Genomic DNA, 25,130 nt, shown 5'->3' with positions numbered 1-25,130 from the left:
CCTGAATGTCTGGATGCATTGGGAATACCTTAGAAGGACTTCTAAGCCCTCTTATGATTGATAAAGGTGGAACTTCTGATGCTGAAGCAGAAGGCTCCTCAATAGAAAGCACTGCCAATGTCTCAGAAATAAGAGTACTGAGCTCCTCTTTATGAAACAACCTCAAAGGCAGATTATCGAAGGCAAACGCGGGTGCCAGAGGCCATTAGTGTGGGACTACTGCCTGCGTTTGCCTGCACCTTATGATCACAGCTGGCAAGTGCATGTAACGAGCTTGTTGAGTGCAAGTAGCATGCAAATGCATGCTAAACAGGGCATTAAGTATTCCTCCCCAATGCTCAGCAGACAGCGAGCCAAATATTGGTCTTGTTCCCGTGGCAAACCCTACACCAGTTCAGAGCTGGCGTTAGGGTTTGCACAGCATTGGAGAGGAATGGAGTCCTGTCCAGCATGCACCCCTTCCATCCCTCCCACCCACCCTGGTGGCCTAGTGCCCCCCCCCCCCCCACACACCTTGAAGCAGGAGGGAGTTGCACTCCCTCCTCCTGCGAGCACCGCCTTCAAAATGTGGGCACCCCTGCCCAGTGCATCCTGGGATGCACTAGGCAGGACTTCAGTACCATGTTGCAGGAGGAGGGCATTTGGTCACTTTCGACAACTGGTCCTTCAAACAGTGCAGTTGCCACAGGCATATCAAATCCACATTCTGCTCCCTGCACACTCTGTCCCGGCACTGAGCCTCCAGTAGTTGATTCAATTCAATATGCCAAACTCTGCCCTGTCTCACTTGGAGTTCATGATGGCCTTGTCACTCAGATAGAAGTCAATCAGTATTCAAGAACCAATTGTTTTGAATGCTAAATTTTAGTTCTGTATCTCTGCCTGGTACCTGGGAAACCATAACATATGGCCCACAATATTGTCTCCCTTCTTTCTCATTAAGGCACAGCTCCTGTTGGACAGTGATGAGGCCACCACATGAAGAACCATCTAACCCTTGGCATCTTCATCCTTTTAAAGCTTTTGCAGTATGTTACAGCAAGATGTATCAATGACTATGTGTTCACTGCCCCTCCTCAGCCCTCTGCTTGGCAGTCACTAGTATGTGGCTGACTTGTCCTGTTTGTCCATGGAGAAAGTAAGGTTAGTTAATGGTGGTTTCTCTGGACAGCAGGATAAGTCACTATCTACTTTCCCTTCTTGGCTGAATTGGCCTATAGCTGCAGAATGCACTTAAGGAGTAATGAGTGAGCAGTGGGACTTTTTTTTTTTTTTTTTGGTGGGGGGGGGGGGGGGGGGGGAGAGGAGCTGGCACATGCTCAGAATGACCTTCCAAGCCTTTTCTGAGCGCTAGGGTGAGCTAATCCCTCCAAGGCACAGTCAGATGTCACCAGCATGTGGCTGACTTATCTTGCAGTCGATGGAGAACCCCTGTTACAGGTAAGTAACCTTACTTATCCATCCTACCAGCCGTTCTGTGAAGACCTATTGCTTGCTACTCCTGAGTCTACCCCCTTTCAGTCTTACTAAGATCCCTCAGTTCTAGAATTTTTTTTTTCCACTGAAAGAAACTCTGTTGTAGGCAAGATTTGTTTGACTTGCTCAGACATGTGATCTGGTAGAGTGGAAGGGGGCAGTAAAGATAAGTGAGAAAAAAACAAAAGAAAATAACCTGCCACTGTTAGCATTTGTTTCAAATCATGTGACAGCGAGTTTGGTGAAGTGCTCACTTGTGACAGTCACAGAATCTGGATGTATCATCAACTGAATAAAGAACTCAGGAGTCCCAAACACCTTCAAATGTGAACTAAAATGGTGACTCACACAGAAAACTCCTCCAAAAGCACTTCTGATGAATTACAAAAATGGAAGGGCAGGAGGCAGCAACACAGAACTTAAGAGCTTCCAAGAGCCCACCTTGATGGGAGATTCCTTTTTAACCTAACAGGCAGGAAGTCATGATGAGGGATTGAGAACCTACATTTTGCTTTATTTCTTACATGCCTTTTCTGACAGATATAGGATACTAGGCAAGACAGATATTCAGTCTAGCAGGTCAAGTTATCTTCCTTCTCATCTATGCAGAGCCCATGCTATATGTAACTGCTCAAGAGAAGGGCTACTAGAACCTGAGAGAGAGCAAGCTGTGGAAAATTGTACACTCATGACATTTTCCTGATACGTGAGCAAGAGAAGTCTGACATTCTACCCAAGGCAGGCTTTACTCTATTCATACAATAGCTCTCATCTCAAAATTATTTTTTTAAATAAAATAACTATTACAGAAGAAGGGCCTGACCAAGATTCCTCTCTCCAACCTCAGTCTTATCCCCATATTAAGATAGAGTTGGGTTCTAGTTAGTTTAAAATTAGGACTTCTGTAAGTGTATTTGTGAGCGCCTCAATCCAGACCCATCTAAAAACAGCGGAAGCAGAGAGAAACCAGACTCATCCCGTGCCTATGACCAGAGTTAACCATAACACAAGGCAGCCTCCTCCTCCACAATCAAGCAGGAAATTAAACCAAGTGCTCTCTCAGCAACTCCTGTCACTACAAAACCCACTCGATCATTCCCGACACCCAACTGGGTAGTATCATTGCTACTCAAAACGGACTCCTTGCATTACAAGAATGAAAAGCACCTTGCCTCTATAAACCCAGGGTAGGATGTGCGAGAAGAAAAGGCTTACGGTACAGGGAGTGAGAAAAAATACTCATACTGATATTTCCAAGTGGAGCAGCTACATGCAAAATCTCCAAAGAAAGATCATACATTTCAGAAAAAAAAATAACCAGGATAAAGTTAGTGGGGAAGGACCAGGTGTCCTACGCCTATTATAGGGCATAAAACCTGCAAGTAGTCACCTCACATCTCCCATGCTCGATGGTTCACAAATCCTCTGCATCAGATCTGGTGCTCCCTCTAGGCTACACAAAAAGGTAGAATATAAGTCCAATCTGCTTAAAAAAAGTTTCTTTTTGGGAGGTAGATGAAAAAAGATGCACTTTTGGTCCTAAGAAGGCTTTTATAATTTCTAACCAATACTTCCCCCCACCCATTTTCTTGCCATTTTCCATGTCTAGCCTTCTCTTTGCCTATGTTGGTGGACGAAGGATTAAGTTCCATGCCACTGGATCTCCGCTGAAAGTTCACATCACACTGTCAGAGGCACTGAAGGTCCACTGGAAAGAAATCAGTTTCTTTCAGTACATCATACATCACTGAGAACCTGCAGAGAGCAAGAACAAAATGAAAAGGCAAGCACAAACGCACAGTGACCCAAATCCCCGCCAGACACACAGTTTAAATGTTGGGACAAAGAACATGCGGCCCACTTTCTAAACAACCAGCATTTGACATTTTGTACAGTACGTAATGGGAAATATTTTAGAATCAATTGGTGATTTTCTCTTGATAAAGCTTTCACTAGAGTCAGGATGGAAAAGCAGATTTCACATGGCAGAGTAAAGGAAGAAAGAAAACAGCAACTTTGTGACTCTAGCAGAGGTTAAAGTATGTCCATGAGTCGGTGGGTAGACCAATGGCTCATGCTTTAAAAGAAATGTTTAACAGTAACTCCCAAACCTGTCCCAATGATCCCATGATTACCAGATTTTTAGGATAGCTGTAATGAACATTAGCTAAATCTCCATTTACTGGATCTCCTCTATAAGCACATCTCTAATCCATATTCATTGCAGCTATCCTGAAAACCTGTGTGTGTGTGTGGACTCCCTTTCATACTCTGAAAAGAAAATGTATGTAAACTACCGCCTATACACACTGTGTTAACATAAAGGGATGTGCAGACTCACTTTGCGTGCAAACTCTGGCAGTACAAATGCTGCCCGGTGAATGCTGGAATTGTAATATTTAAGCTTCATTTTATCCACTTGCTCTTGCGACAGCTCTTGCACTGGCTCATGAAAATTTGTATTCTGGAAACCAAACCAAAAATATCAGTTATCTGGAAGCTCCTAAATAGTAAACCACATCCATGCCTGTCCCTGAGGGCTCATGGCAAGTGGTAGAACCTGTCCCTCGGGCTCCCAGGGAGGATAAAATTGAAGCCGTTTGTTCTAAGGTGAAATTGAATTGTCATCACTTAAGCATAAAACACAAAGTTAGGAATGGAAATGTTATTCAGATCAGGGTACCTTATATCCTTGTTTAAAAATAATCAGAATCTGTCTCCAATGATTCAATAGGCACTGGATTTCTCAGCTCTATTCTTCAATTTTATCCTATTAGCCTCTAGCGGGGGGGGGGGGGGGGGGGGGGGGGCACAACCTGGAGAAGAACACAATCTATTTTATCCCCTTTACCCAAGTCCCACCTATCACTGTTTCTTTATCCTATTTAAAAAATATATGGTACCTTTTAGCCAGTAAGGCACAAATATTGTGCTAAGGTGCTGCTATATATAATCCGATATTATATTATAATCCGTATTGATACTACAAACTATTCAGTTTTCTCCAATGTCAATATAGCTATTATAGCTCTGTGATTAGTTGATACTCACTGGGGTCTTGCTGCACAACATGAAGCCAATCTGGCCGCTGGGGTAAGTGGGGATAGTGCAGTAAGCATATTCCACCACTGGGAACAGAGACTTGCAAAACCGCCTCATCTCTTTAATTAGCTGCAGGTGCAGCCACTGGCATTCACCTGTCAAGGAGAGGAGTGAGAAAACAGAGTACAAAAAGATGCACGAGTGCCATACTATATGCTGATGTCTGCAGGAAATAGGGAAAGAAATGCAGGCTCTCTCAGGGTCTCCCTCACTAAGTTTTTCTCCAGAGGTAGAGAACAGGAGAAATGTCTTAGCAATGCAGGCCTCTTAGAGATTCTAAGCTTCTATGGGGATAATGAAACCAAGTCTCTGCATTTACAGTGCCTTGTAAAAATTTGTACCCTTAAAATGTTCTTCACACCTTGCTGTCAAACAAAAAAAAAATGCATTCCATGTTGAAAACGTAAAGTATGTTATCTAGTTAATGAAACAAACTCCTACTTAATGCAATTTGAACAGTAGAATGTGAAGAATTACAAAAAAAACCCCCAAAAACCTTTGTATTCTACCATCACTCAGTGGGGGTGACACTACCCAAGCTCCAACTGTGTAGAGTTTGGGGATTGTCAGCGGTGACTGACTGGAAGCTCTGAGTTCCGTAACTTTCAGAAACACTTCTGTTCAACTTCCAATACATCAGATTCAAATTTTTTAAACACAATCTGATTGGCCCTTAGCAACCTCCTGACTACTCCACAGTGGTTTACCCCAAAAAGCACAATTAGTCCAAAATACAGCTGCTCTCAAATTGTCCTACGCTGACTTTAGAGATCACACAGATTTATAATGGCTTCCAATTGCAGATTTCTTGTAGTTTCTAACGTATTATGTAATTTGACCCTTTGTATTGAAAAGACCTTTTTTATCTAAACGTACCCTGCTCGACTTAAGATCTGTCCAGGTGTTTCTTTATATGCTGTCATTAAAGGGTCCTTTCACTAAAGGGCAGTAGGGCTACTGCGCAGCAAAACAGCACCACCGTGGGGCACACTGAGGCATCCCGTGGTATTGCTAAGATCAGCTTGCAGCGATCCCTGAGCTAGAAAATAGAAAAGGTTTCTGGCACAGGAAGTAGGCGTACCCTGTGGCAATCAGGACACGCATGGCCATTGCCATGCGCTGCCTGATTACCACAGGATTAGTGCGTGAGCCATTACTGCTACCTATTTAGTTGGCAGTAAGGGCTCGGGCAGGAATGGCCATACTCCAACTGTGAAACTAGTGCACAGCCGTTACTGAGTAATTGGACTCTTGTGCTGTTCCACGTCTCTCCACCTAGAACGAGCTGTCTTGCTTTTGATCACTTGAATTTCTGAAACTTCGATTAATAGATTTAAAAGCCTTTCCACAGAGCTAATGCTATGAGAATGTTTTAATCGCTATAAGAACGTTGCACAACGGTCTAAATTTAGTTCATGCTTGTTCTAATTTTATGATTTTTTTTTTAGATCTGTGATAGTTTATCTGTGTTTGATGTTTGCCCTTTTTAAAAAAATGCAAACTGTTTTTCTTTTCTTGTTTGTTGTTCGTGTTTATTTTATTCTTGCTCTTGATGTAATGTTTCTCTCACTTGTGCTTTTAGATGTTATAGTTTATTTTAATTCGATTGCCTTGACTTGTTTTCCCATTTCACTTGATTGCTATTATAGCCTTAAGCTTATTTGTAAATGTGGCTCTAAAAGCTGGATAAATATAAGAGTTTAGCCCTCTATAGGTCTCCAATCCTCCTTCCTTCCAGTACAGTGAGTGTGGTAGGATATATCCAGTGGGAAGGAAGGGGGAAGCTGCAAATGATGTTGGAAATTGAGCGCTGCATGGGGCCTTGGACATAGCCAGTGGTACAGGGCACCATTTTTGAAAAGGTGTAGGAAGGTCTGCTACTGAACACCAAGGGCCTGATTCACAAAACTCCAGCGTTATACAGAACCAGAAAAAAACACTGGCTCAACATTAGTGACCAATGCTCAATACAACAGCATGCAAATTATATGCACACAGTTAATTTGGAGCATTCCTGGTGCATGCCCACAAGAGCTATATGGTAAGCTCTTGTCTGTATGTCCAGGGATGATTGGACCCTTCCCGACCAACCCCCCCCCCCCCGGCTAGAATTCCCCGCCGGTCCAGTGGACCCCCTCCCGATCCCTCCCTACTACTACTACTACTACTATTTAGCATTTCTATAGCGCTACAAGGCGTACGCAGCATAGCACAAACCTCCCCCAAACCTTTACAGCATTTCTGGTGGTCCACTCACTGTACGCCCCCAGACCCCCCTGAAACTTAAGGCAGCCCTGGTAGTCTGGTGGACTCCCCAACCCCCCCCCCCCCCCAAATACCCTAGTGATCAAGGTAGATCCCCGACCCCCTAGTTGCCACCAAACCCTGCTGGGCTAGTGGAATTCTCCTTTCCCAATCACACACCTTGAGGTAGGCGACAGGAGAACGTCTTCTCCCCCTGCCTCAGTGCCCACCCGCTTCAAAATGGTGGTGCCCAGCTCCTGCCTGAAAGTAGCATGGTATATGATGGGAAAGGGAGGGGAGAAAAGGGGGAGAATCCCACCAGAGCTAGGGGGGAGGGAATCAGGGGCCCACCAGATATGTTTCCAGGTGTCGGACTGTGGAGCTCAGGTGGGTTTGGGGATAAGGGGCCATGGCAACTTTCCTGTCAGTGACTGAGCCAATAAGCACGCTGGCACAGACAGGAAGGTTAGCATGGGACCCCAATGACAGTTCTGGAGCTGCTGTTAGTTAGGGCAGGGGTTTTCCATGTGCCGATTTTCTGTGCACTGCACAAATTACTAACGAGCTCGTTTTAATACAAGCAAGCTCATTAACATGGGATTTTCGGTCACTGCTTCCTGCAAGGTAAAGCAGTGGCCGAAAGCCTCTGTGCATTGGCCACATAACAACAAAACCCAATGATGTCAGCACTGCAGCTCCCACAATGCATCAAGATAAGGTTGTCAGAAATCCAGGACTGCCCTGAATGCTCCCTCCTGGAACTGTGCAGCTTGGCAGCTCTCCAGCTCTAATCACTAAGCCACTTCATTTGAAGTATGTGCTTGCCTAATCTCTAAACTTATTCAAACCCACAGCTAGGCTCTGAATATGTTCATGTTACTTCTGAAAAAGTTAAATCTGGAAGGGTGCGGGGTGTGCACAGAAAGTGAATGAGAATAGGGGGGTGGGGGGAGGGAATAAGTAAACTGGGGCAATAGTAGAGGACCCTCAAATGTCTATTTTCCTAAGGTCCAATATAGTTAGTCCAGCCCTGTGAAATCATCTCTCAAAACACAAGCATCTGTAAGTCCTTTCTCACATCAGGAATCTCAAGAAACAAAAAGCTCCCTTTCTAAAAGGCTTATATACCATGAAATACTGTTTTCTTCACACTTATGGGTGAAGTCTGGGTATAGGGCTGAATAATAACCCTTGCAAATTAAATTTTGTAAACATACCCTGCATTCACAGAAATGCCAATGGTGGTACAGAGGAGAACTAAGATATTTCCCTTAATACTGACCATGCAAAAATATCAAATTCTGGCGTCACCTTAACACCACAAGCTCTCTCCACTATCAGACCCCCTGTAAAGAGGTACAAACCTGCAAAAAGAAACACTCAGAACCTATATAGTTAGCATGCCACACCAGAACAGCATTAACTGCCAGAACTCTAGAAGAAAACCCAATCTATGAAGAATATTGCAATAGGTACTAGACTCGGCTGATCCAGAATACCACAGTTAAATTAAGGCAAAAAGAAATGTGGATCACTGGCTCTCTGTTTCATAGGAAACTGTTCAAGATAGCAGCTTTAGTTCATACGATCTGCTATGCCGGTTTATAAACTGCACAATTTATTCATATGCAGAATCAAGCGCAAAAAGCAAACACTGGAAAACAGAATTAGTAGGACTGCTACTGATCACTATACAGAAGCTACACAAAGCAGAATACCTTATCCTGATTACAAACACTGGACAGAGAGAACCAACCCACCCCTAGCACGCCTCTTCATTTATAGTCAATTATTCTAATTAGGATAACAAGAGGAGTTTTTATTATATTTAATTAGTTTCTAAGAAGCAAAACACTAAATAGACTATACATTATACTATAATATTAAGGTTCTTTATATTAATGTTATATCCCTAGTACCTTAAGAAGTTTTAATTAAACAACTCAATAATACTAAGATGCAGACTGCAGTCCAGCAGTGAGAGGCGTGCTATCCAGTCTTTTGCACTGAGTGCCACATGTATGATTATCTCCCACTTAATGAGAGGTTGTGTGTGTGTGCTCGATGCAAAGAGCTCCTAGCTTTAAGAGAACAAGTCCTTTCTCTTGAGGCTAGAGTAGCAGACTTGGAGGAGTTGAGGGAGACGAGACACAGAGGTACATAGAGGAGGTCTACAAGGACGTTGTAGAGAAGTCCCACCTTCAGTCTGGCAGCCCCTGTGTTACCTTGGAGGAAGAAGGTCTCCTAAAAGGAGAGAATCACCCTGGTGAAGTCAGAAGTAATCCTGTAGCCAGAACCTGCCCACTAGAGGATGCAATATCCTCATGCACAGAGGATGTTTCTCCACGAGCTTCTGCCCAGGAAGAGTTAGGATGGCTATTGTAGTCGGCGATTCAATTATTAGGCATATAGATAGCTGGGTGGCTGGTGGACATGAGAATTGCCTGGTGCAAAGGTGGCCAACATCACATGTCGCCTAGATAGGATTTTAGATAGTGCTGGGAAGAAGCCAGCTGTCTTGGTATATGTGGGTACCAATGAGATAGGAAAATGTGGGATGAAAAGTTCTGGAAGCCAAATTTAGGCTCCTAAGTAGAATGCTGAAATCCATATTCTCCAGGGTAGCATTTTCAGAAATGCTCCCCGTTCCACCTGCAAGACCCAAGAGACAGGCAGTGCTCCGCAGTCTCAATGCGTGGTCCAGATGATGGTGCAGGGATGAGAGATTTAGATTTGTCAGGAACTGGGCAACATTTTGGGGATGGGGGAGCCTGTTCTGAAAGGATGGGCTCCACCTTAACCGAGGTAGAACCAGGCTGCTGGCACTAACAGTTAAAAAGTAGATGGAGCAACTTTTAAAATAAAATGGGGAGGGGGGTGGGGGGAGCCAACAGTAGCCCAGGAATGCATAGCTCGGTGCGCAGTGTCCTTGAAGGATACTATTGAAATTGGATCTTTAGGGAATCCCAATAGAGAGGTTTCAATAATGGTAAAAAAGCCAGAAGTGTTCAATGAGAGGACAGAGTAAAGGATGCAAATCATCCCCATTAACGTCAAAGCAGCCTGTAGGTGCAAGGAAAAAAAGACAAAATTTGAAGTGTCTATATACAAATGCTAGAAGCCTTAAAAATAAGATAGGAGAACTGGAGTATATAGCACTAAATGAGATGGTAGACATAATAGGCATTTCAAAGACATGGTGGAAGGAGGACAAATCAATGGGACACTGTGTTAGCAGGGTACAAATTATATTGCAATGATAGAGTGGATCAAATTGGGTGGGGGGTGGGTTTGTGCTATATGTTACAGAGGGAATTGAGTCAAACAAAATAAACACTTTATATGAAACAGACAGCAGCATGGAAATCATTATGAGAGAAATTCCATGTGTGAAGGGAAGGAGTATTCTTGTACGGCTGTACTACCGTTCGCCTGGACAGAATAAACAGACAGATGAAAATGTGTACAAGAAATCAGGAAGCTGGCAAATTGGGCAACATTATAATAATGAGTTATTTAAGTTATCCCAATATTCACTGGATAAATGTTACATCAGGGAGTGCTAGGGAGGTAAAATTTCTAGATACGACGACTGCTTTTTGGAGAACTGGTCCAGGAACCAACGAGAGGGGGAGCTATTTTGAATCTACTTTAGTGGAATGGATCAGATAAGAATAATAGGGACTATGTTCAAATGGTTCAGCAAATTCCTTTCAAATCAAAATTATTCTGTCAAGTATTTCCAACTTCTGGTCTCTTAACTGCAGAATCCTGCAGCGATCTCCACTTTCACCTATCCTGTTCAATCTCTTTATGTCATCTCTTCCCTCAATACACCTGGGACTTAATGAACTACTATTATCCTATGTGGATGACATCCTGCTTCTCTTACCAGTGACAGCATCAAACATAGATCCAACTCAGTCTGTAGCGAATGGTATGACTGCTGTCAGCACCTGGGCCCTGACCATTAAACAAACTGAATGCGCAAAAATAAATAAGGAACTGTGGTTCAAACATCAATATCCTTCACCAATGGTCAAATCTTTACAGTCAAATCTGAAACCAGAGTACTAGGAGTCTTGCTTGACTCTTCACTCACCTTCACTTCCCATATTAACCAGCTATGGAAGGAAACACTATTCAAATTGAGACAGTTATGTCTAGTCAGATCATTCTTTGACCAAAAAGCCTTCGCACTACTAGTCCAATTTTAGTTTTATCTCATTTGGATTATTGTAACATTCTGTTTCTTGGTATTAAGTGTCAATATCAGAAAAAAATGCAGATCATACAGAACACAGCTGCTAGACTAACATACAGATTAAATAGTGTTTCAACTCATCTAAACAAACCAGAAAGGCTCAGGTTCAAAGCTGCTTGTTTAGTTTTTCAAATTCTACAGGATTTCACCTCTGAACTGCTAAGACTGCTTTGCTATATCTGGTCCAGTCTAACAGACTGAAACAACAACTGTTCCAAAAGACAAGTAGAAATCAGAAGAGCTATCTATTCCCCATTCTTGGAGACAAAATATGGAACTTTACACCTATTCCCATCAGAATAGAAAACAGCTACCTCAACTTCAGGAAGAGGCTAAAAACCTCTCTTCCCAAATACTGCTTCAGAAAAATCCATCATGACTTCTACCTCCATTATCCTTTCTTTTGTGTTTTTAGTCTCGTGCATTAACCCAATGGTCTCTAATGTTTCTCAAAACCTCACACTATTTGCTTTTGTCTTACCTAGAATGTAAACCGCACTGAACCTGGAAAGGGGATATTAGCGGAATACAAGAATTGATTTGAATTTGTGCACAGTACGAGGAGGTAACACGTTGGATCCGCTGGAAAACAGCGATCATAACATGATCAAATTTGAGCTGATATCTGAAGTGAAGTTGCTAAGGAAATCTACTGTAGCAGTTTTTAATTTTCAAAAGGGCAACTATGACAAAATGAGAAAAATGGTTAAAAAGAAGCCGAAAGGATCAGGCCTTTAAAATCAGGCATGGATGTTTAAAAATACTCTTGTGGAAGCACAGAACAGATGTACTCCACGTATTAACAAAGGTGGAAAAAGAGTGCAAATGACAGCCAGCATGGTTAAAAGGTGAGGATAAAGTGGCTATTAGAGCCAACAAAACACATCCTTCAAAAAAATGGAGAAAGAACCCAATGAAGCAGTATAAAGCACAGTCAAGCCAGATGCAAAGTATTGAAGGCTAAAACAGAATATGAAGAAAAACTTGCCGCGGGGACGAAAACTCATATTAACATTTTTTTTTTCAGGTATATCAGAAGCAGGAAACCTGCGAGGGGATCTGTGGGACCATTAGATTAGGAAGGAGCAAAAGGAACACTCAGACAAGGCCATAGCAGAGAGACTGAATGAATTCTTTGCTTCACGCGTCATGGAAGAAGATGTAAGATATCTACCTATACCGAAAATTGTTTTCAGGGGTGACGCAGCAGAGTAACTGAAAAATCTCAGTGAACTTGGAAGATTAACTTGTCGGTTTGGCTCAGTATAAGAGTGATAAATCACCTGGACCAGATGGTATACACCTCAGAGTATTGAAAGAACTCAAACATGAAATTGCTGATCTGCTGCTAGTGATTTGTAACCTGTTGAAATCAAAGGGTTCCAGGAGTGATATGGGAAGTTACAGACTGGTAAGCCCGACTTCAGTGCCAGGCAAAACAGTAGAAACTATTATAAAGAATAAAATTACAGAACACATAGACAAACATGGTTTAATGGGACTGAGTCAGCATGAATTCAGCCAAGGGAGGTCTTGTTTCAATTTGTTTCACTTCTTTGAAGGCATGAATAAACATGTCGATAAAAGTGAGCCAGCTGATATAGTGTATCTAGATTCTCAGAAAGCTTTTGACAAAGTGTCGTCGTCGATAATACACTGAAACCTTCTGCTCAGTGTGCTGCTGCGGCTCGGAAAGCGAACAGAATGTTGGGTATTATTAGGAAAGGTATGGAAAACAGGTGTGAGGATGTTATAATGCCGTTATATCGCTCCATGGTATGACCGCACCTTGAGTATTGAGTTCAGTTCTGGTCACCGCATCTCAAGAAAGATATAGTGGAATTGGAAAAGGTGCAGCGAAGGGCAACAAAAATGATAGCGGGGATGGGACGACTTCCCTATGAAGAAAGACTAAGGAGGCTAGGGCTTTTCAGCTTGGAGAAGAGACAGCTGAGGGGAGACATGATAGAGGTATACAAAATAATGAGTGGAGTGGAACAGGTGGATGTGAAACGTCTGTTCATGCTTTCCAAAAATACTAGGACTAGGGGGCATGCGATGAAGCTAGTGTAGTAAATTTAAAACAAATCTGAGAAAATTCTTCTTCACCCAACGCGTAATTAAACTCTGGAATTCGTTGCCGGAGAATGTGGTGAAGGCGGTTAGCTTAGCAGAGTTTAAAAAGGGGTTAGACGGTTTCCTAAAGAACAAGTCCATAAACCGCTACTAAATGGACTTGGGAAAAATCCACAATTCCAGGAATAACACGTATAGAATGTTTGTACGTTTGGGAAGCTCGCCAGGTGCCCTTGGCCTGGATTGGCTGCTGTTGTGGACAGGATACTGGGCTCGATGGACCCTTGGTCTTTTCCCAGTGTGGCATTACTTATGTACTTCATGAGAGATTCCTGAGAAAATTAAGGAGTTATGGGATAGGAGGAAAGTCCTTCTGTGGACAGAAAACTGAGGGATATGTACTGGGACCGGTACTAATTAACATTTATAACAGATCTAGACATTGAAACGAGTGAAGTGATTAAATTTGCAGATGACATGACAAAACTATTCAAAGTCAAAATGCATGTGAATTGTGAAAAACTGCAGGAAGAATGGGCATCCAAATGGCAGATGAAATGTAGACAAATGCAAAGTAATGCACATTGGGAAGAATAATCTGAATCATAGTTATCTAATGCTAGGGTCCATTTTAGGAGTCAGCATTAAGAACTAGACAATACACTGAAATCTTCTGACCAGTGTGCAGCAGCCAAAAAACAAAAACAGGATGCTAGGAATTATTAGAAGAGGAATGCAAAATAAGACCAAAAATATTATAATGCCTCTTAATCGCTCCATGGTACAACATCATCTTGAGTATTGTGTTCAATTCTGGTCAATGTATCTAAAAAAAGATATAGCGGCATTAGAAAAGCTTCAAAGAAGAGCGACCAAAATGATAGAAGGGATGAACTGCTCCCATATGAGGAAAAGCTAAAGGTAAAATTATGTATAATCATACCTGATAATTTTCTTTCCATTAATCATAGCTGATCAATCCATAGACTGGTGGGTTGTGTCCATCTACCAGCAGGTGGAGATAGAGAGCAAACTTTTGCCTCCCTATATGTGGTCATGTGCTGCCGGAAACTCCTCAGTATGTCGATATCAAAGCTCCATCCGCAGGACTCAGCACTTAGAGAATTACACCCACGAAGGGACACTCTGCCCAGCTCACCACCGCCGAAACGGGGGAGGGGAATTAACCCAGCTCATCCCCACACAAGTGGGGGAGGGGAATCCGTCCAGCTCATCCCCGCGGAGCGGGGGAGGGACACCACACCCGCCGATGCGGGGGGATCTGGCTTATCCTGCAACCGCGGGAGGAGCTGACTGACCCTAACACCGCCGAAGCGGGAGGGGTACAAAGCTGCCCTACAGCCGCACGAAGCGGGAGGGAGTGCCGGCAGAATTTATGTCTCAATCCAGCCCCGTAAAACGGAGGGGAGAGGAATGCAGCAGCTCACTGTAACACAAACTCGTCTCAACTCTTGAAGAATCCAAGTGAAAGAAGAACTTGAACACGAAGTCCTCCTGAAGTAACTGAAGGCTAAACTTGAACCTAAAATTCAACCAGAATATAAACAGTACAGATATCTGGGAGGGGCTATGGATTGATCAGCTATGATTAATGGAAAGAAAATTATCAGGTATGATTATACATAATTTTACCTTCCATATCATCAAGCTGATCAATCCATAGACTGGTGGGATGTACCGAAGCAGTACTCACCCAGGGCGGGACATAGAAATCCCTGACCTCAACACTGAAGCTCCAAACCGGGCCTCCGCCCGTGCAGCCACAGTCAAACGGTAATGCTTGGAGAATGTATGAGCCGAAGCCCACGGTGCCGCCTTGCATATCTCTTCCAAGGAGACGGATCCGGCCTCTGCCATCGAGGCCGCCTGAGCTCTCGTGGAGTGAGCCTTCAGCTGGATAGGCGGCACCTTCCCCGCGGCCACATAAGCCGCTGCAATGGCTTCCTTGACCCATCTTGCCACTGTAGGCTTAGCAGCCTGCAGACCCTTACGAGGACCTGCAAACAGGACAAACAGATGATCCGATTTCCGGAAATCATTGGTCACTTCCAAGTATCTGATGATGACTCGTCTCACATCCAGATATTTAAGAGCAGAGTACTCCTCTGGGTAGTCCTCCCTACGAAAGGAAGGGAGACAGAGCTGCTGATTCATATGGAAGCGAGAACCAATCTTGGGCAGGAAGGAAGGCACTGTGCGAATAGTCACTCCTGCCTCAGTGAACTGCAGAAAAGGCTCTCGACATGAGAGCGCCTGGAGCTCGGAAACTCTTCTGGCTGAAGTGATAGCCACCAAAAAGACTGCTTTCAACGTCAGGTCTTTCAGAGATGCCCTCGACAAGGGTTCCAAAGGCGGCTTCTGCAATGCTCTTAGCACCAGGTTGAGATTCCACGCAGGCACCACTGAGTGCAGAGGAGGGCGCCGGTGATTAACTCCCTTGAGAAAGCGCACCACATCTGGCTGCGAAGCCAGGGAAGCACCCTTCAGGCGGCCCCTGAAGCAAACCAGAGCCGCTACCTGGACTTTAAGGGAACTGAGCGACAGGCCTTTCTCCAGACCTTCTTGCAGGAACGCCAACACTGAAGAAATTGGAGCAGTGAAGGGAGAAAGTGAGCCTGCTTCACACCATGCTGCAAAGATACGCCAAACCCTGGCGTAAGCAGTAGAAGTAGAGCGCTTCCTCGCTCTCAGCATAGTGGCGATGACCTTGTCTGAGAAGCCCTTCTTCCTCAGACGCTGCCGCTCAATAGCCAGGCCGTAAGACCAAAGGGAGAGGGATCCTCCATCACCACGGGACCCTGATGTAACAGGCCCTGCTCCACTGACAGCCGCAGAGGATCGTCGACTGAGAGCCTGAACAAGTCCGCATACCAGGGACGTCTGGGCCAATCCGGACCCACCAGGATTACCCTGCCGGGATGCTTTGCCACCCGGTCTAGCACCCTGCCCAACATGGGCCAGGGCGGGAACACATAGAGGAGCTCTTGTGTCGGCCACTGTTGGAGAAGAGCATCTACTCCCAGGGATCGAGGGTCCCGTCCTCTGCTGAAAAAGCGCGGCACTTGGCAATTGGCCGATGACGCCATCAGATCTAGGCTCTGGCTGGCCCCAGCGCTTCGTGATGTCCAAGAACGCCTGAGCAGATAGCTGCCACTCTCCGGGCTCCAAGGTATGGCGACTGAGAAAGTCCGCCTTGACATTCATGACTCCGGCAATGTGGGCCGCTGAAAGCTGCTCCAGGTTCGCTTCCGCCCACTGGCAAAGATTCATAGCCTCCTTGGCTAGAGGGGCGCTCTTGGTACCTCCCTGGCGGTTGACATAGGCCACAGCCGTGGCATTGTCCGACAGGACCCGTACAGGCTTCAACACCAGTACCGGGATGAACTCCAATAACACCAACCGAATGGCTCTGAGTTCCAGGAGGTTGATAGACCACTTGCCTCTGCAGGAGACTAGAGCCCCTGCGCTGTCCTTCCCAAGCAGTGGGCTCCCCAGCCCATCAAAGAGGCGTCTGTCGTGACGACAATCCACTCCGGGGTCACCAGAGGCAATCCTGCAGACAACTTGTCTGTCTGCGTCCACCAGCTCAGCGCCTTGCGCACTGCTGGGTCCACGGGAAGGCGCACAGCATAATCCTCCGACATCGGAGTCCAGCGCAGCAGCAGAGATAGCTGTAGTGGTCTCATATGAGCCCTGGCCCAGGGCACTACTTCCATCGTGGCCGTCATAGAGCCCAACAGCTGCACGTAGTCCCAAGCCCGAATAGGAGAGGCTACTAGGAACTAGTCCACCTGAGCCTGAAGCTTGACAATCCGATTGTCTGGCAGGAACACTCTGCCCACTTGGGTGTCGAATCGAACTCCCAGATACACCAGGGACTGAGTCGGGCGCAGCTGGCTCTTCTTCCAGTTGATGATCCATCCCAGGGAGCTCAAAAGAGCAACTACCCGGTCCATAGCTTTGCCGCACTCTGCATAAGAGGGGGCTCGGATCAACCAGTCGTCCAGATAAGGATGGACTTGTACTCCTTCCTTTAGCAGGAAGGCCGCTATGACCCCCATTACTTTGGAAAAGGTCCGCGGAGCAGTAGCCAACCCGAAAGGGAGGGCTCTGAACTGGAAGTGTCGTCTCAGGACTGTAAAACGCAGAAAGCGTTGGAGAGGAGGCCAGATGGGAATATGCAGGTACGCTTCCTTGATGTCCAAGGAAGCCAAGAACTCTCCTGCCTTCACTGCCGCTATAACAGAGCGGAGAGTCTCCATGCGAAAGTGCCTCACTTTCCAGGCCCGATTGACCCCTTTGAGGTCGAGGATAGGCCGGACAGAACCTCCTTTCTTTGGAACCCTTGCCAATCTGAGTTTTTGGCACCGGAACGACCGCACCCAGGCGGATCAGGTTGTCCAAGGTCTGCTGCACTACCACAGCTTGACCGGAGACTTGCAGGGAGAGAGTACAAACCCGTCTCTTAAGGGTTGGCAGAACTCTAGCTTGTAGCCGTCTCTGATGACTTCCAGCACCCACGCGTCTGAAGTTATAGTGGTCCACTCGCCCAGAAACGAGGACAGCCGTCCTCCAATCTGCACTGGGGCGTGGACCAAGGCCCCGTCATTGGGTACGAGACCCTGGGGGAGGACCGGAGGGAGCACCTCCGGGACGGCGGTCTCTGCGAAAGGAATGCTGCTTGGGGGAGAAATTCCTCTTGAAGGAAGAGGGGGCAGAGGAACCCGACTTGCCCGGGCGGTACCGATGGGCTTCCTGCAACCGTCCTCTGGAGGTATCGGGACGAGTACTAACCCGAGCCCTGACCTCTGGTAATTTCTTGCCCTTAGACGTGCCGAGATCGGTCACGATTTTGTCCAGCTCGACCCCAAAGAGCAGCTTGCCTTTAAAAGGCAATCTAGCCAGGCGGGATTTAGAGGCGTGGTCAGCAGACCAATGTTTCAGCCAAAGCCACCGCCGCGCAGAGACTGTCTGAGCCATGCCTTTAGCTGAGGCTCTCCAGACATCATACAGCAAGTCTGCCAAATAGGCTAAGCCCGATTCCAGGGCCGGCCAATCAGCCCTCAAGGAAAGATCCGAGGGGGAAGCCCGCTGCACCATAGTCCGGCACGCCCTGGCCACATAGGAGCCGCAAACTGAGGCCTGCAAACTTAAAGCAGCTGCCTCAAAGGACGACCTTAAGGCCGCCTCCAATCTTCTGTCTTGGGCGTCCTTTAGGGCCGTGTCACCTTCCACCGGCAACGCCGTTTTCTTAGTCACCGCAGTGATTAAAGAATCCACGGTAGGCCACAGATAGGCCTCACGTTCACTCACAGCCAAAGGATAGAGGCGGGACATAGCCCTAGCCACTTTAAGGCTCGTTTCCGGGACATCCCATTGAGCCGCAATTAAGGTGTGCATGGCATCATGCACGTGGAAGGTTCTAGGCGGGCGCTTCGTCCCCAGCATAATGGCAGAGCCAACAGGGGCTGAGGGAGAGACGTCCTCCGGAGAGGAAATCTTCAAAGTGTCCATGGCCTGTAACAACAGGTTGGGCAAATCCTCTGGGCTAAAAAGCCGCGCTGCAGAGGGGTCATCCGCTCCATCCGAGCGGGGATCTATCTCCTCCAAGGAATCCGCAAAGGATCGTTGGGAGACCTCAGACACGCTGCCCTCATCTACATCGGAGGAGACAAAAGTCCTCCAAGGCCTGGAAATCAACCCGAGGGCGTTTACCTCTGGGAACCTCAACCTCTTTATCAGAAGAGGGAGCAGGGGCAGCGTTTTGCATGAGGAAAGCCTGATGCAGCAGCAAAACAAACACGGGGGAGAAACCCCCCAGACTGTGCACTTCCGCAGCCTGGGCAACAGCCCTAGACGCACTCTCAACCGGCGCTCGCAATAGCGGGGGAGAGACATGCTGCGCATCCAAAATGGCGTCCGGCGCGAAACTCCGTGAAGGAGCCGCGCGGGAAGAACGGCGCTTAACTTTAGCCGCTTTTGTGCCGTCGCCCAAATTAAGGGCGTTCATGGCATTAATGTCTCCAACCTCAAGGGCGGCCCCGAAGAAGCCGTCCGAGCCGCGTGGCCGGCCAAGATGGCGGAGGCGAGGAGCGGGGGATGGGCGTTTATGGCGGGAAAAAACCGCCACGCCGGAGGAACGACCGGGACATTCATCGGTCACTAAACTATCACCCATCAAGGGCGAATCAGGTTGTAAAACCCCCGCATCCCCTCTAGAAGCGCTCCAGCGATCCGGGGAGCGACCCTTTGCGCCCTCGCCCTCCGACGCCATTGCCACGAGGAGAAGAATCGGGGAACCCCCTGCCCGCTATAAAAAGGTAAAATTACCTGCTTGCCGCTCCGAGCTGTAACGAACTGGTGTCCCAGTGAGTAGCTGCAATGAACGTTTAAAGAAACGTCGAATTAAACGCCTTTAAAGACGTTTAAAAATATTTTTTTTTTTTTTTTTTTTTTTTAAACGGAGCCAGCGGGAGGGGGGAGAAAAGGAGGGACCTGGCACCACCAGGTTTGCACTTGCTCAAAAGAGCCCTCAACCCCAGGCCTCAACAAAACCTAAGGATTAGGCTTGGAGGCCTAGCCAGAGCTGCTGCTGTGTGTGACCACCACCTGCTGAGATAGAGAACATACTGAAGAGTTTCCGGCAGCACATGACCACATATAGGGAGGCAAAAGTTTGCTCTCTATCTCCACCTGCTGGTAGATGGACACAACCCACCAGTCTATGGATTGATCAGCTTGATGATATGGAAGAGGTTATTCTTCAGCTTGGAAAAGAAATAGCTGAGGTGGAGGCAGGTCAATTTTTCACACATTCAAAAAGTACAAAGACCAGGGGACACAAAATTGCATGGAAATAATTCTAGGAGGAAATATTTTTTCACTCAAAGAATAAAAGCTCAAACTTGTTGCCAGAGGATATGGTAATTTCAGTTAGCATATCTGAGTTAAAAAAAAAAAAAATAAAAAATAAAAGATATGGACAAGTTCCTGGAGGAAAAGTCCATAATCTGTTATCAAGATGGACTTAGGGGAAGTCACTGCTTGCCCTGGGATTGGCAGCACGGAATGGTGCTAGTAACTGGGTTTCTGCCAGGTACTTGTGAAATGGATTGGCCACTGCTAGAAGAAGGATACTGGGCTAGATGGACCATTGGTCTGACCCAGTATGGCTATTCTTATGTTCTTATGAACCTCACAAAATAGACTAGGTCAAGGTGGGTAACCTCGGTCCTCAAGGGCTGCAACCCAATCGGGTTTTCAGGTTTTAATATACATGAGATCTATTTTCGTACAATGGAGGAACTGTATGCAAACAGATTTCATACACAGTCATTGGGGAAATCACAAATTACGTGTGGATACAAAACAAACCCCAATAAGCCAGATTTTATATGTTGACTAGACATTTTCATTTTATGTAATGGTTCAGCTTTTACCTACTCCACCCAATTTCCCAATGTTTGTTCTTCTGCTTAATCCTCCAGTGCCCATTTGCCTCCCTGCTTCAGGCTCTTCTCGCTCCCCCAAATTCTCACTTTTTCACTAACCTCTCCCCAAGTCCATTCTTGATCTTGACCCATCAATCAAATCCTCCCCACCTGGGCCATCTCTCCTTCCCACAATCCCCCAGGTCCCTCTCCCCCCAAAACAGTTCTTGCTGTTTTTCACCTTTTTTTTTACAAAAAATTCCTACTTAATTCTTTAGTTAGATTTAGTTCACACCTTTTTCAGTAGTAGCCCAAGGCGAGTTACATTCAGGTAAACTAGATATTTACCTGTCCTCAGAGGGCTTACAATCTAACCGTACCTGAGTCAATGGATGGTTAAGTGACTTGCCCAAGATCACAAGCAGCAGCAGTGGGATTTGAACCAGGCTTCCCTTGTAGTTAAGCCTGGTGTTTTAAGCACCAGGCTACTCCTCCATTCTTTCTTGCTAGGCGCCCCTCCCTACAACACTTAGCTCCTGCTATCTCCTTCACCTCCATCACTCTCTATAGTTTCTCCTGAGGTTCTGTGTTTCCCCATTCCTTATCAATCCTCTATTACACAATCCCTCTCTTCCACTACTGTCAGTCCCCACCACCTGGTAAGATGCAGAAAGCTCCTGTCTGATCATTTTTTCCAGATGCCATGTATGCCTTAACCACAACTCCTGCACGTGCAACACTTTCCCTTTCCTGGACCACTCGCACATTTGCTCAGTCCTCTCTCTTTGTGGCATGCCCACATGTAGCTACCTCCATAGTGGCTGGGGAGCCAGTCATCTCTTGTACTTTACAAGTTTAAAAGCAAGCAGGGCTACTTTTACCTATGGGCCTCCTGTGATGCAGCTAAACCTTTTGCCCATAAGTAAAAGCTGCCTTGCAGTGGTCGAGGAGAAACAGACCAACAACTTTATTCATTACTATTAAAGAAACCAGTGCCCAAACCTTGTACACACAGATACCCAGATTGAATCCTGCCACCTCCCCCCACTTCCCCAGCCTGCTAAACCTACTCTGGATCCTCATTAACTCAACCCTCCTCACATCCCACTCATCAGGAAACAAGGTTATTGTGAAAAACTGCAGGCCTCACCTTGACAACAGAGGATTCCATTCTCCCGTAGCGCTGCCTTCATGAGTTGGTAATAAGATTCCTTGAACAAACTCTCTGCAGGACCTGCAAAGGAGTCACAGATTGCCCAAAGCATTACAAGGTCTCCAGAGAGTGAGTAATACCAGGGTTCTAAATTAATGCAAGATACCACACACTATTCCAACATTGCAACATATAAGGAGAGATTTCAAAATACAGTCAGAACAGTCTGAAACCTTAGGCTGAAGGAGGTAGGTGAACAACAAAGCTTGAAACAGGAAAGGTGAGAATATCATGTGATAAGGTAGGTAAAATGCATTCCTCGATCCAACCTAAGGCACAGTTCTAATGCAAAATACTTGAACTATTCAGTGGGTGAATTGCTTTTATAGAAAGTTTCCAAAACATTACCACCACCACACAGGAAAATATTATAATAGTAAAACGTTGCACCCTGTGAGAATTTCCCTTTCCCCAGGTCTGCAGGTGACATCCCTCTTCCAGGGATAAGGGCATCTCCCCTACATCCAAGTCTGTGGGAGCCTCTCTTCCTCCATGCCCGGAAGCATCCAAAAGCAGTCTACAGGGCACTTGGTTTACCAGTGGCCCCTGCTGTTTTAACCTACTCTTATAGCAAAACAGATGGAAATACCAGCACAAGGGTATACAAACAGCAGGAAGGAAGAACAGAAGCCAAACGTGATGTAGGAGACAAGGTTTATTGATAAAGTAGAACCCAACATGGCCAGTGTTTTGGCAAATGAATGCCTGCCACTGGGGTTAATTAATAGTCTCATTACTGTGGAGCATCACAATTAGCGAAATTCAAGGTCACCAGCATTTGTCTTTCACTTTTTCAGGAATTTAAAAAAAAAAAAAAAAATCTTATGCCTGAAAAAGTGAGACAAACACTGGCAATTTTCAAATTGTGCTAATTGTGGTGCTCTACAGTTTTCTGATCGAGGAGACTACTATTTAACCTGTGAGGCAGGCATTAATTTGCCGAAACACTGGCCATGCCATGTTCTACTTTATCAATAAACCTTGTCTCCTACATCACTTTTAGCTCCCACACTTCCTTCCTGCTATTAATATCTACTTTTAACAGCAACATTTCTCAAAGATTCAGTTTCTTACCTACAGGGTCTGAGGAGTCAGTAATGATCACATCAAAAGCTTCCTGGTTCTGTTTCATGAACTCAAACCCATCTCCAACATGGAGAGTCAGCTTGGGGCTGGAGTATCCCACAGCCATACCTGGAAGAAATCTCTTGGATACACTGATCACCTCCTAGAATGTACAGACATCATGTAAATCAGTTTCTCTCGCTGTACTTTCTTCTGATCTATTTACCATTAGGAGCATCCCAAGTGTAAACGAGCATGTGCAACACCCCCCCCCCCCCCTAGTTCTCCCACACTGCAGCCAAGCAAGGCGGCAATAAATAAAATGCAATTTTTGTGCCCCAGTGCCACATAACTCGCAACAGCCTGCTTACCAAAGTTTTCTAATTAGTTTCACTAAGAACACCAATAACACATTAGTGCTTTCAAGATGGATTGCCACTAAAGGCAGTGTGAGTTTCTTATGTTCTAGCACCAAATATTCTCTTCTCAACCCTAGCATGCTCCTCAGGCATTACATCTTACCTCATCAATTTCACACTGCACCACAGACTCTACAGATGGGTGTTTCACTACTTCTCTCAGTACTCCTCCATCACCACCACCAATAATCAGCACCTGACAGAGCACAAGACAGAAGATAATCTCCAGAGATTCATCTCCAATATACAAAAAAGAAAACTATTTTGGTTTGTCAACAGGCTATTTCACCGACATTTGCTCCCCCAAGTATGTTCTCAAAATGATGATGTCACATAGCTCAAGCATAGCAATGCATTACTTTGGACAGTTTGGGATGCCCTGGGCTCAGACCTTCAAGTGGTACACCCTGCACACAGCCCCAGATGCCATGTGTTCTTGCTTGGCATGGGTCTGGATCCTTATAAGGCCCATGTTATGAGCTTGGGCTTTTGGGTGCCTTACCTTGCGTGGATTTGGATGGCAGCAGAGTGGTAAGTGAGCAATCATTTCCTGGTAAGAGAATTCATCCCTCTCAGTGCACTGGATTACTCCATCAAGCACCAGCACATTTCCATAAGTCTTACTGCAAATGTCAGAAACACAGAAACATTACAGTGATCAATGGCAACAGCTAATAGCTACAGCTCAAAATCTGAGGCTATTACTCGGGAAGTACATATATGGGAACAGAACTTAGAAGCAAAGTTTCAAAAATTCACAAGCTTGAGCAGCATGGACTCTAAAGGTTGATGAAGAGACTTAGATTGTGTCCAGACAAAACGAAGACCAGGGTTATGAGAGAAAGTGAAGTTACTTACCTACAACAGGGGTTCTCCATGGACAGCACGGTAAGTCAGCAACACTGTCCATGGAGCCGTCGGATGATATCACCCATGTGTGACTGACTCATCCTGCTTGTCCATGGAGAAAAGGAAAACAGAAGGCTTTTGCTGGAGTGGATGGGACAGAGAAAGTACCTGCTTATAATGTGCAATTGTCCTCTGCCTTGAACCTCATGGTTAAGCAGATCATAAATGCCAGAATGAAAATTATGACACAGGGCCACCTATGGGCAAGGAGTACTGAGGAGATAGTTATTTTGTAGATGGGTGAGCAGGGCAGAGGAGTAGTAGAGAAATATACCTTCTCTGTCCCTAGTAGGTTCACAAGTTTTGTACCTGGGGCAATAGAGGGGTTAAGTGACTTGCCTAGGGTCACAACCCACTGCACTAACCATTAGGCTACTCCTCCAGTCCATAACATTAACACACTGATTGGGCATTTTGGTCTAGCTACAGCCAATACTGAGAAAACCAATTTTTCAAATGCTATTAGTGTACAGGGTTCACACCCAGTGAAAGATTCATAACCCCAAAAGTGAGAGGCATAATGGGGACCCGGAAGGTGCACCAAGTAGAGAAGAAAGATATTTACTGCTTGACTAGGAGATCCACCCTGAAGGAGATATGTAAGGGTGGCATAGTTACTTCTTAATTAAGAGGTCCTAGAAGAAAATATGGGGATTGTATAGGGCATCTTTTAGTATGAAATATATAGGTTAGACAATTACCTTTTAAATAATAAGATATCCTGGAAGGCAGACTTCTTCTGGTATAAAATTTCCTCCACCTGCAAAGCCATTGCCTGCCCTGGCCACAAGCTGCATGTCTCCCGGAACCAGCCCTCCTGGATCAGCGAGTCCATAGCTGCACGGGCCCGGAAGGCGACAAAGCGCCAGCGACAGCTGCTGGGCTTGCTTCTGCTGATCACCCTAACAAAA

General features: G+C 45.8%; 2 protein-coding genes across 3 annotated transcripts in view; both read right to left on the bottom strand.

Moving 5' to 3' along the window:
- LOC115456701 (somatostatin-1B-like) overlaps positions 1-2,933 on the bottom strand; it is a 25,692-nt gene extending 22,759 nt beyond the window's left edge. The window contains exon 1 of one of the 2 annotated variants that reach the window (XM_030185945.1): positions 2,867-2,933. The gene's annotated coding sequence lies outside the window, so the exon portion shown is untranslated. The remainder of the gene's footprint in view (positions 1-2,866) is intronic. The other variant, XM_030185947.1, reaches the window with a different exon arrangement.
- On the bottom strand, positions 520-25,130 carry SRM (spermidine synthase). Its single transcript, XM_030185944.1, has 8 exons — positions 24,921-25,130; positions 23,813-23,933; positions 23,414-23,506; positions 22,901-23,054; positions 21,764-21,847; positions 4,528-4,673; positions 3,818-3,940; positions 520-3,231 (listed from the first exon to the last, which is right to left on the bottom strand). The coding sequence occupies exons 1-8, from the start codon at positions 25,052-25,054 to the stop codon at positions 3,214-3,216; spliced, it is 873 nt and encodes a 290-aa protein (XP_030041804.1). The 5' UTR covers positions 25,055-25,130; the 3' UTR covers positions 520-3,213.

This window comes from Microcaecilia unicolor, chromosome 13 (assembly GCF_901765095.1).
Source record: "Microcaecilia unicolor chromosome 13, aMicUni1.1, whole genome shotgun sequence".
NCBI classification, from domain to species: Eukaryota; Metazoa; Chordata; class Amphibia; order Gymnophiona; family Siphonopidae; genus Microcaecilia; species Microcaecilia unicolor.
The sequence above is the reverse complement of the archived record's forward strand: the minus strand, read 5'-3'. Positions and strand labels throughout refer to the sequence as shown.

Bases quoted from the DNA above. Each gene is read 5' to 3' on its own strand.
- SRM (XM_030185944.1), bottom strand. From the start codon at position 25,054: ATGGACTCGCTGATCCAGGAGGGCTGGTTCCGGGAGACATGCAGCTTG. The intron at 21,848-22,900 runs GTAAGAAACTGA...ACTCCTTTGCAG, and splicing joins TGACTCCTCAGACCCTGTAG to GTCCTGCAGAGAGTTTGTTC. The intron at 4,674-21,763 runs GTGAGGCCTGCA...TCTCCTTGACAG, and splicing joins TGGAATCCTCTGTTGTCAAG to GTGAATGCCAGTGGCTGCAC.